The sequence below is a fragment of the Colias croceus genome, chromosome 15 (assembly GCF_905220415.1).
Source record: "Colias croceus chromosome 15, ilColCroc2.1".
Taxonomy (NCBI): Eukaryota; Metazoa; Arthropoda; class Insecta; order Lepidoptera; family Pieridae; genus Colias; species Colias croceus.
Window position 1 is genome coordinate 2,248,453 of NC_059551.1, and position 13,200 is coordinate 2,261,652.

A 13,200-nucleotide genomic window follows, 5' to 3' on the forward strand; every position below is an offset into this window, starting at 1 on the left:
TAGTATGGATTTAATGTTGTTTTGTTCAAAATGTGTAAAATGCTTTACAAATGAGAAATTCTTATTTATTACTAATTTATTATTACATCACGAATGCCAATTGGCAATGATATTGAAAACAACGTAAGTACTAAGTAAAGTTAATTATTAATTACTACAATTAGCCTTATTAGCGAGAACATCTTACCGATAGGTTAGAGCTAATTAACCATCTACATATTAACATAATATTCCAACCACGATGTAGTAAATTCAGTGTATTAATTTACATATGTATTAAATGATTAGATTAGTTCATTTTTAAGAATTATTATGCTCTTAAGCTCCTTTGATAAAATCATTAACTTTTACCAAAATGTTGTATAATTTGATTTTATTTAAAATAAATTTAGTACGATGATCTAACTCTTGTGGCTCAGCTCTCTAAGTATGACCATTTTGTAAGTACGTGCATATACACAAAGAAGCAAACGAATTACTTCAACTAGATATAAAAAATTACTTCAGTATATGAGAGCTATTTTAATAAATTCAATAGTATAATTAATTGTTATCGTAACAAAGAAGCTTCCGATTCACGTTATTATTACATTGTAGTTCTTTTGTTTATGAATCCTTACTAATATTATAAATGCGAAAGTAACTCTGTCTGTCTGTCTGTTACTCAACCACGCCTTAACTACAGAACTAATTTGCATGAAATTTGGTACAGAGATATTTTTATCCCGGAAATCCCACGGGAACGGGAACTATGCGGGTTTTTATTTGACAGCGCGGGCGAAACCGCGGGTATATTTATTTATTATTATATATGGACAAATATGACAAATAGATTAAGCAGAGATAAAAAAAATATTTTTTAAATATGCATTAAAAATTTTATGCATATCTTGTAATCACTTAATTATTATTTAAGTGGAGTGTAAGAATAGAAAAATTCAAAGTGCATTGTTTTAAAAATAAAATATAATCAGTATATATTAAAAACATAATAAATATTAATCATTCATTAAGTATCACACAAAGGAAGAGATTTCTGTGTCAATATTAGGTACCTATACAAAAAATATTTACACTCAATCAGCGATATCATAGAGAAATTGTTGAAAAGAATCCTATTTTATTAATAAATAATGAAACATACATTCATCACCGTAATCTAAGTCGAGTGGCGAGAGTAAATCCCCGGGCACCGATGGAAACGGATGGCTAGCCGCCGCGTTCAGAATTTCCGTCCAAAAACTCCTCATTTCACACACCACGCTTTACCGACAATCCATTTATCGACATGTTCACATCACTAAATCAAACGTCAAAAGCACTGTCACGTTCATATTTCAAAAATTAAAAAGTTTACATATCGTTCCAAAATTAAATTTGCGGTCGGTTTTTGTTTTCGATTCTATTCAACGTCGCCAGTGTTTACAAATAACCGCGCGCGGCTCGGTACAGAATGGAAAACGGCACAGATAAAATATAAACTATATTGACACAGACTGAATATATTTACATCGTAATGGCGTTAGGGTTGTGGAGTTTGGTTAGGTATGTCCTCGTGAATATGTTATTTAGTGCAGCGATGTGCGGCGACTGCGCGCTGTTATCAATTGTCTCTGTACAGTATCAGTGATAAGCCGCACCTACAACAATTAGGTGAAACAACTGATAGTGTTTGCTCGGGAACTGGTGTTTTGATAAATCTTATACTGAATCAATAATGTTTCAAAATCTTTATCTTTTTACAAATATCCTACACTGTTATATAGGACACATAGATTTAACATCTGTTTCGATTATTCGGGCTTAATGCTAAAGGAGAATGGCAAACTCCCATAGGACTCTGGGCCTGATCGTTACACTGATGATTTATGGGTAATTAAATAGATAAAAATATACAGACTCTATGAATATAATAATTATAGATCTTTTCTATGGGATAGCAGAGATATTGGGATATTGATTAAGATCAATTTTGAATATAACGTTACTAAGGCCCTTCTGCCATTAGGTACGATACTTCTAGAATACGATACTCGCGTAGAATACTACTTAGATATTTGCTGGCTACCCGATGCTCGCATATTATGCGACTAAATTCATCATTATTGTGCCTCGTTTTTGTGGACCGACGTTATAATAATAATAATTCATTTATTTATTGCAACAACAGTTACGTCGTTATGTCGAGCAATCAGCAATTCCAGTGACGAAGAAGCTCTTGCAGTTTTTCTTTTTTATAGAAATAGAAGACGCCAACGTAAGAGTAAGAAGTACTGGATTCATCCATATATTGAAAGAAACATAAATTGTAGAGTTTTTGTAGCCGAACGAGAACTACAACATGATGATTAGATATTTTTATCTTTCTAACGAAAAGATACGCGCGAGAGTCGAGACGCGATGCAAAAGCGACCGACACGGTGAGTAGTGCTATACTAGTCGCGGACGTGTAGGATACCAGTAGCGTAGTGTGCGAGCCTACATAAAAATGTATGTGAGATACTCCGCGGCGACTAGTCTCCGAGACTTGCAGGATACTTGAATCGCCTATGCGTATCGTAATGGGAGAAGGGCCTAAGACTTCACTCAAATGTCAAACAACAAACATAAACAAATCACTCATAACTGACACAATTATGATTAATAATTTGACATTTTATTAATGGCCAGCTACCTAAATAAAAATGTTATAATTATTATTGATTAAGTAAAACATGTTTATATTTTATAGAATGATCTAAATAAATTAAGATATGTGTTAAAAATAAGTTAAGTTTTGCTTCTGATTTATAAAGCATTTGAATTCAATAAAATTAAAAATAAAATATAGACATTCATTCGTATTAATCGATATATTCGACTTTTTTACTCCTGACAACTCTGACAATCTCTGCTTGATAAGACCGGTAGTCATAGAAATCTAAATAACAATGCCGGTAGTGAACACATTATCTTTTTTTTCAAAGATTTGTTTTCCCATAGAATCAGGAGTAAATATTTTACCAAGAATTACTAAAAATAATATAATGAATTTTAAATATATTATGATTTCTGTAACAGTTAGGCCCAGTTTCGCCATTCTCCTTTATCTCGAACCTGGGATCTTTCGGTTCTACGTTTACGCGTTATCCACTAAGAAGTCAGGAAGATTTATGTCTACAACAAAATTCAAAGAGTATTCAAGATAGAAGTTTTAACTTTTTCTAAATCACGAAGAACAATAAGGTTTTTCCTAGTATTTATTTATCAAATAACGTAGCAGCGATATGTCAGTGTTATTGGTACGATAAATACAGTATTATTCAATGTCGAGGAATAAGATAAGACAACGCTAGGAAGTGGGTCGATGGAAGTCGTTTTCTATTTGCTTGATTCGCGTTCAATTTAATTAAAATTTTCTGACAACGTTTAATTAAACGCGAATTGTGAACATTTGTGAGGTACAGATGGAATTCGAGATGTAATAAAATTGAATGACGTAGAATTAATTGTAGTGCTGATTTATTTGTAAAAATTATTCTTCTACGTTATGCCAAACGACTGGTGTTTGTATATTTTTGTTTATTCTTAAAGTGACAAAATGGTTTTTAATAATCAATTAACATGATAATTTCTTATTACAGCACTCAAATGCTTTATAAGACTTTTTTCTTTTCTTATTTTTTAACCGACTTCAAAAAAAGGAGGAGGTATAATAATTATAGGTACAATTCGGCCGGTATATTTTTTTATGTATCAAATTTTGTTTCTTAAATCAACCATCAGGCTACTTAAAAACATGCGCTTCACCATTTAAACCCATCTAGAGATACGAACAGAAACATAACAGAGCCTTCAAGCGCATATTCCACCTTTCTACACAAACTGACAAGGAGACACTAGATGCATCTATCAAAAAGGTCAAACTTTTGTGAGATATCGCTACAGACTCACCCTTGCTCCTTTGTGAGATCCTCCCTTTGACCGGCTTCCTCTGATCGCAGAGTAGCGAAAACAGTTCGATAAAGCAGTCCTCGTTTTTGTTTTGAACCATTTTCCAATAGTATTTAGGTTGTGAAGATACTAGTATACAGTATGACTTAATTGATGTTTGTCTCATAACTCGATTGATTTAATATAAAATATTTATATTTAATTATACACTTAGTTTATCGTATAAATGGAAGAAATTAACATTTAATTTATATTTGTCATGGAAAATTAACGATGAAAATGATACCGATACACGTATAATGTTATGAATTGTAAAAATATCATATCCAAAAAGATTCGTGGTCAAAATAATATAATGTCAACAATAGCATTCACGGCGCATTAAATTTGTGGTCAATTGCATAAAACAAGCACGAACAAATAGGTGAATTTAATTAATGATATTAATATAATCAGTGAACTTTGTCGGTATTGAAATTACATATTATTTAAAATACGTAAACATCACACTGTATCACAAATCTTTAAAAAAAAAGAACGATTCGATTTCTAAACGCTATTAAACGTTTCCGAACGTATGATAATATCCGCTCGCGCCACAAACAATCACAGATTCATTATTCAAACAGAAAATCGACTTTCAAATTTGAATTTCGAACATCACACACGAAGACAAAAGCGTGACTGAACGTCGCAAAATGTTGCAAAAATATCGATCGTACGTAATAATACGTATCGGTGTCCTAGTTTCCCATCGATATGGATATCGGAACCAAGGCCGCGAACCGACGCTCAATCTCCGGGGAAGACATTTGGCTAGACTATGAATTTATTATAATATGACTTGATATTTGTTTTTTTTATTTCAGCTAGTATCGTGGCTTTTTCAGCCAGCACCACGACCGTTTGAATTTAAAATTCGAAAGAATACGACGAGATAAAGAGGTCTACTAAATTTTTTCTACAATTTTCATAAGATTAGTTACACAGTTAGTTAGGTATTTGGGTTGGATTATAATATGCTTGAAGCGGGATAATATTCCATAGGTTGACGTTTCCTTAGTAGTGGCGTATTTCTAAAAAGTTTTCGCATTACGAATTACTCAAATTCCTTTTATTCCCTATCTCACATTGCCATCTTCATAACTTTTCCGTTTTGGGATGAAAACATATTTAAATAGATTTTGGGCTGAAAGTAAGTAAGTATGCTACTAGGTAATGGCTTCAAATATCACGTATTTTTCAGCAGTGGAGAGTAGAATAAATTGTCACGATAGAGACAATTAATTAGAAATTATGTTACGCTTCTCTTTTATGAAGAATCACTTATACTTTAAAATACTTACAGTTGCCGCTACAACTTCCCCCATATTAATATCAGCAATGCTTACCTGAAAACAAGAAAAGCACATTAATCTCCACAATATTTACTGCCAATCCACCCCACTTATCACATTAATATTCAAGCCAGGAACTTAGTATATCAGCTTGAAATATTCAAATAACAGAAATACATTGAAGGTAGGGTAGATGCAAATTATCCCGAAATGGCCGTTAGAACGCGGGCGGGACGGGAGCTTCATACAAAATTCACCAAACGTTACATTTCATAAGAGCTGCCGTGGTAGGCGACGGGAAAAATGAGAAATTGTTTTACTGTAAGGCAGTATAGTGTACTGAGTTTTGAGATTGTTGTGTTTTGTTGTGACTTACGTTACGTAAATATTCCTTGCAGGGCTTTGAAACTTTATTGGTGTCCCTTAAAAATTTGCATCGAAAAAAAAGAGCGGCCTTATTTGTTTGAAGTAGTTAAAACAAGAAAATCGCTTCATAATTTATTACTTCGAATATTTCTTAGAAACAAATAAGAGCACACTATTAAAATATTTACAATAAAATACATAAAGGATAAACGATTTAAACTGCATTCAATGGTGGCTTTTCACTTTTCAGCACGTAATATATACTCTAAGAAAGACATAGTCAATAATGATTATCATCATTTACAGTATTCTTCTAACAATTGCCATACCATTAAATCTCTATAAATCGTCTCTACTCATTCAAACAACTGCAGCTATCACCGTGTTCTCAACAACTATTAAAGCACTTACACAATATTCTAATTGAATATATCAAGTGCGACTCAAGGAGAAAGTTAGCAAACAGCACGACTCGGATATCGCACAAGTTCCACTGTTTGGCTATTTCGTGCCGCCCCGCGCAATTTGGATAAACTAAGAACTATTTAATAAATACACTAGTTAAAGCATATAACTTTACTTGTGTGGTTCCTTTATTACAGGATGAAGTTTAGGTGTTACTTAAATAATTAAGTCTATATAGATAAACTGAGAATAGGAACATTTTATGAATAATCTAGTTACAGCTTTAGGCTTTACTCTTGTGGTGTCCGAATAAAATGAAGCTAATGTAATATAAAGGTAAATATAAGACGCTGTGCCATCATTCATTTCATTCATTCAGATGTCATTTTAGTGCCTAAGAATAACAAAAAAAAAACTACGTGTGGCACTCGGGGACTGCCGCGGTAAAGCTATTGCATGCTATGCCTTCAAGCCAACCTCCGCCCGTAGGAGTGGGGAGCGTGAGGTTTTTTCGTTAAGGAATTTCTCGATTCGGTCCCCGCGCTCAAGGCCCGCGATAGAAGCTATGCAATAGCTTAAAATTTCCCGTTTATAACAGTACTTAGTTTGGATAATCGTAAGTGGTAAAATGTGTCTTTAAGTGCATAAGAAGCTTAACAATGCTAAGCGAAACTATACTCAGAGTCTAATAATGCCTTCCATTAGTATTACATGTTTGAAATAATAGTTGTACTTAACGAAATAATTTGTGATATTTTAAGTCTGTACATATTTTAATTTCGATTTTTTTAGTTTATTTTCGTACAGTGTTTAACCCATTGATATAAACAAATGTATAACATTCATAATGTAAATGTATATACATTATATTTTAAAGAAATCTACGAGCTCAATTACACAGCTTCTATAATACAAATAGAGAAAATGTTAAAACAGCTTTATTAGTCCTGAAACACATTACTCAAAAACTTCGCACAATTCGCATCTGTCCATCGCAACCTAGCCTAACGTAAAATTCAATAAAGCTAAGTAATTAAAATCGATATAACGGATCTCTCCGGCGATAAATTCCCGCTCTCCCATGAGATCATCATTTTATTAGCTGTACCCAATTCATTTATGAGCGTCGCGCCGCCCGTCCACATTAAATATGTAGGTCACTCAGAATAGACACAAACACTAAATGTTAAGCTAGGTACAGAACATTTTGGAGCCTCATTCTATTTGGTTAACGGCAGGGTATTGTAGAACTAGCTTTAATGGAGTAAGAAATTCATGACGACTGTATTGAAGCCGGTGCCCTAGATTTCATTACTTTAATGCAAAGCTCATCGATGTTGTACTAAAATATTCTGTTCAACTTGACTCATTTCTATCCTAATTTATTATCTATTTTTTGTTGAATATAAGCTGTACTTGTATTATAAAGCTGAAGAGTTTGTTTGTTTGGTGGAACGCGCTTTACCCTGGAACTACCGAAGAGTGTAAGATAGCAAATTTATCGAGGAAAACTATAGTCATGCCCATAGGCAATAGGCATATATACCATCACACTAAGATGCTAAAGAGCGAAGCAATGAGGGCAAACCGCGAGGCATAGCTACTTTATAATAATATCACCATACTGACGTCATGCAAACTTCCCAGCGCACTTACAAACTATTGCACAAGATGCGAACTTATTAATCCCTTCCCAAATCCCTCAAATGCATCCAGCGCAATGTACGCACACACGGACTGTTTATAGCATACATACACACACGGCCACTATAGCACACTTGTACACACACGTACACTATAGCACACATGCACATATGGGCATTAGAGCATACATGTTCACATAGTGATAGCACGGGCTTCCAGAAACTTCGACCCAAACTTAGCAAAGTTCCAAAACTAAACTTGCTCCGAACTGGCGACCAAGAGGACAACTTATTAATCTCATTTAGCATTCCCGGTTCAGTTACGCTTTGTGCGACACATGGCTACTGGGATTGTCTTGAAATTGGTTTGTAAACAGAGAGCAGTTTACGATTCTAGGAACAGTAGTATTGTTACAAAAACATACAGAACTTATACATATTTTATTATAAAAAGAAGTCTTATAAAATACCTCTACAATAATTATTTAACCTTTTCTAATGAAATTGAAAGAAAAGCTAAGTTTTTCTTCTATTACTATGTTTTGAATAAGTTTTTTAATTAATTTGTTAAGAATTGAAGTACTCTTTAATAAGAATATATTGCATCTTTATATCTTCTGTGAAAAGAGATTTCTACTACGTACTCATGCAATTCTTTTCATACAAAGTATAAATAAAATATGAATCTTATTTTATATCCTCATAAATTAATATTGAATTCGTATATCATTTCTTAATTTGCACAATTCAGTATTATAATTATTTTCCTGTCACCGTTCAAAACGATTTCATCGATAAATTCTTCGCACATTTCGAATGCAGTTCCCTAGCGATCTCTTGCTAAACTGGAAAAATCTCAATTAGTCGATCAAAGGGCGTCGTCAAAGGATTTTTAAAAATACGCTGAAACTTCATCAAGTGTCCTTCCAATTCAGTGCAGCGTTTAGGGAAGCCTTTTCAGTGGAGAATGACGATGCAAAATAGGAACAATTTGGAGGGACCGTATCAAGGCACACGCGTTTAATTGAGTGGCATATCTATAGACGGGCGTTTGAAAGAGCCCTTTTGTTTGACTTGATGAAGTTTTAAGTCTGATCGGAGTCGCTTTCCATGTTCATTACGCTGATGTGTGGACTAGAGAAGCAATTATAAATGTTATAGTTACATTTGTTCAGAGACAATGACAATTATTAGATCACCAAAAGTTATATTATTATGTTGAATAAATAAATATTTTGCGGCAGTTCGTCTAGTCCGATAAATCAGCAATGCATATTTTTTAAATACCACAATGGTAGACTGAGACAATTAGAAAACAACAGGCATGAATGTTCATTGCATCGTTGTATGTTATTTCAGAAGTGTGAATCAAATTCTCTTACCTTCGCATCGATAGACTCGTCAATCTCAAAAATCAAACGAAATTTCCAATTTTACATTTTAGCATATTCCTACTTAAAATATATCAAAACGTTCGAATTAGCTGGCTCATCAAAATTCCCAATAAATCAACGAGTGTTCACTAAGCGTTATCAATGGGTAACAAATTGTGTAAATGCGTTCAGCAGTCATCTATCACGGCATGTTTGCTATCAGTCACCAAGAGACATCCGACGACGCTCGAAACTGATGGTTGAACCGATCGTGGTGTGGCTGAGCTTTACGATTCGAACTTAAAGACAAAGTGGAATTTAGTAGTTCCAGTATCTTTTTTAGTGGATGAATTTGAAAAAAAAAAGTTTGAATAAAGTAGAATTGATAGATTGAGCGTTAATCTGTCCGATTGTTACGAATGTTACGAATTGTTACGAAGTGTAATGTAGTGTTACAAACAGTAACAAACTGCAAGTATTTCAAATATTAAATTAAATTCTTAATTTAGCACAAACACGGACGTTAACCTAATTTAATTCCAAACAAACATTTCTGGAACCAATAATTATTTATCTCCCTATCGGTTTGATATTCACAAATGGCGCTCAACACATGCATAATAAAACATAAGTCTGATAAGGTCTGTCCGGTAAGCGTCCGGTTGAATAAGAAGCCGGACACAAGCCATCCGGACCATCCGGATATCGGACCACGATAAAAGTGTACTTGTGTATTGGAACTTTTGAATGTAAACTTAAATTGAATACGCTGTTATGGCGACGTTTTCAAATGGTTCGTCGAATGCTTTGTTATTCGAGTATGATTGGATTCGTTTTCTTGTACTGAATGGGAAAGGACAATGCATGTACAATATTGTTCACATTTGATTCTTCCATCTTGTTTATTTATTTGTGAAGTATGTTTGTAGGGCACTGGCAGTTCAGTTTATTGATACAGATTGGAATTATAGGAGAGAGTTTTTTTAGTATTATTAGACAGAGATTGAAATTGGACATCAATATTAATATTCAATTTGCATGAAGTAATCATGTCATCTATTTAATACCAACTTTCTTGACGCCGCGATTAAGACATAATAAAGCACCGGCCCTAGAACGCACCCCTGAAGTACTCCTTGTCTAATTCCTATCCACCTTCTTTTCCTTTACATCAACTAGAGTGCAAAGCAAACAGTATACAATCCTTTAAAGCGCGGCTTCATCCAGTTACGTCAAGTTGTATGCCCCGTAATCCCCGTAGTGCGGGTGGGATAACATATTTGCATCCGCCACGCTACTGTAAAGGCACGTCTGCAATGTTTGACATTTATAGCGAGAATAACACTCTGCACTTTGACAGGATGTGCCTATCTATTGCAATTGGAGAGATGCATTATTTGTGATATAATTCATATTTAACTAGGCACCTGAAATAAATTTAATCAAAATTGTAAGCGTATGGAATATTTTTGAAGAATAGTCTGAATAAGGGAACAAAAGTAGTCAGTATTTTAAATTTGAGTTTCCTTCTATAGTAAGTAGATCTACTAACATTGAGGATATCAACATTCGGGAAAAACATCTGTAATTCACACTGAAAATTTTAACTGAAACCGCCAAATTTTACCAAATACGGCAAATTAAATAACTAATAGAACAATTCAACGATGAAACTATAAAACATTAGCAGATGAAATTAGAAAGTTTATTTCAAACCACATGTAGTGGAGTGAACAGTGTCTGAAACTTTACAATTCCGCTTTCAACTCGTTGTTAATGCAATTTGGTTTCAGCAAAACACAAATATAAGAGTGAATGGAGCGTAAGAGAGAGAGAGCGAGAAGAGGAATTTACAGAGAAACAAATTGGTTTTCTTGAAAATCCTCAAAAATATATCTTATACAAGGTTACTTGTAAAACACCAGCAACCTCGCAGGACTAGATAGCTAACATCATAAGTAACAACATTTGTTCTACGACTTTTGATAATTTGTTAGATTTTATTTTCATAAAAAAATAAATATTCATTTAATTTTCCGTTTGAATATTATAAACTCTACGCGCATCCCAAAAATTACGTAAACAAGAAGCGCAAGAGGGGGAAGAAGTATGCGCGCGCGTCGCGTCGTCCTTTCGATAATGAATAGAATATAGACTTACAAATGTTAGGAGAGTACAATAAAAGCTTAAAAAATCATTTAAAAATGATTTATTGCGTTATGCCAATAGTTGTAGAACAAATGTTGTTACTTATGATGTTAGCTATCTTGTCCTGCGAGGTTGCTGGTGTTTTCCAAGTAACCCTGTATATATTTTAACTTCAAAGCTTCTCAGTAAAAATTATAAACTTGAAATGAAAAATTGTAACCCCTTAGAAGAAGTTTCATACTATTGCAATTTTTATAACATTTTAATAACTCAGGCCCCGGAACCACAGGCACAATAGAATCTATTGTGTCTTGGACCGATCGGGCCGCTTGGGGCTCAATCGGTTAAGATGAATTACACAAGATACCTTAGATAGTAATTAGTACAACACGCAACTTAAAATCGACAATTAATCAATACATCATTAAAACTGAATAAAAATATGAACAGATACAAAGCCCTAAAGATAAACAACGCAGCCGCAATAAATTAGTCAATCGAAGCAGAAATGCAAATTGAAATGGAAATAGGAACGGTAATTATAAATCTAATCCTCAGGACGCAGTTGCAAAACAAACAGAAAGATGGCGGCAATCAGAGCGAGCGGAATAAAGAAATATCGTATCGTTGCTATTTGCATAAATATGCATTTCAAATGGTCACCGTGATTTATACCGCTTTCCGCTTATTCTTTGAAAGCCACTTAATTTTTGCCGGAAGAAAAGACGTTTAATAACCAACGGGTCTAATGATTATGAGAATCTTGGGTATTATACCTTCTATTAGGTTGTTAGCATAAATTTTCTTTACCAAGATAATTCGACTGGAAGTATAAAATGCAGCAATTAGGATTTATTCTAGGTTTTTTTTTTATTATTCATCGTTTATAGCCATAAAGCTACTCTTGGTCGTTAAAGCGGCACATGATATACTATTTTTTCTTTTTTTTTTAATTACTATACTTTAAGTTATTGAACCAAGTCCAAATTTAAAATTTTTATTTAAGATAATACTAACCAACCTTCCTAGAACTTACACGTTACGTTTCTATAACAAAATTGCACGTTTTCAAAACTGACCACAATGAAAAACGTTGACGACCACAACGTACAGCACTCGAAAAACAAAGAGACATATAATTAAGTTATGTCAACCAAAAAATACGGAAGAAGCTAGAAGCCAAGGGATCCAGTGGAGCGTCGGACACTCGGGATCGTCATAAAGCCGAGGTGGCATTGTTCTAACAACCGGTCGTACTGTCAGAGGTTTAGTTTTATTTCTCGGAGACGTAAATTATTATTGTTTTGCCTTGGCGAGCGTTTTAAATGGGATTTTTAATTTTCAACAGTCGAGTCAGTTGGGTGAGGAATGTTCATTATAGCTTTATGAATGAGACATCATTTTTTAGTACGTACACTAAAGAGATCTTTATTTTTTTTCTGTCACCATGATCTACTTCTTTACACTAAATTAATTTCATATTAAACATTTTATTTCTATTTTACTTCGATTAGATTTCAGGATCGTTCAAAATTCCTTTAGATTTTGCCTAATTAATATAAATAAATTTTACAAAACGGGTGAATTTATTGCTTCTATTTTTAAATAAATAAGGTCGAGTTTTAATCGTATAAAAGCAAGATATATATATCGACACATAAATAAATCAGCGCTGTCAAAGCAGCCACTCAACGCTGGCGCCTTCCCGACGGCACGCCGTACTTGCATTTGCATAATAATGCGCTGCAACGCTACCGGCTATTTAATGAAAATCGCTACACTCACGTACCATTGTACATCGAACGATCCGCTCGAGCGCTGTTTGCGCTTCACGCTTTTTTCCGATACATTTGCCGTTCAGCGCTCGCGATTCTATTATTGTCAATTTAAATAATACTTACTAGAATGGAAATGTGTTGGGCTACTTTTGTACGCTCACTGTTGTGTAAATGTAAATGCAGTGAGCAATAACCGCTTCGTAGAAACGCTACGCGG

General features: G+C 33.9%; 1 protein-coding gene across 10 annotated transcripts in view; it reads right to left on the reverse strand.

Moving 5' to 3' along the window:
* LOC123697684 (atypical protein kinase C) overlaps nt 1–13,200 on the reverse strand; it is a 175,400-nt gene that overhangs the window by 40,093 nt on the left and 122,107 nt on the right. The window contains exon 1 of one of the 10 annotated variants that reach the window (XM_045644218.1): nt 3,934–4,250. The exons of 8 other annotated variants lie outside the window; for them this stretch is intronic. In XM_045644218.1, the coding sequence (XP_045500174.1) occupies nt 3,934–4,099 (166 nt within the window). In that variant the 5' untranslated portion in view covers nt 4,100–4,250. Of the gene's footprint in view, nt 1–1,144; nt 1,577–3,933; nt 4,251–13,200 lie in introns of those variants that run through there. One more of the 10 variants, XM_045644219.1, reaches the window with a different exon arrangement.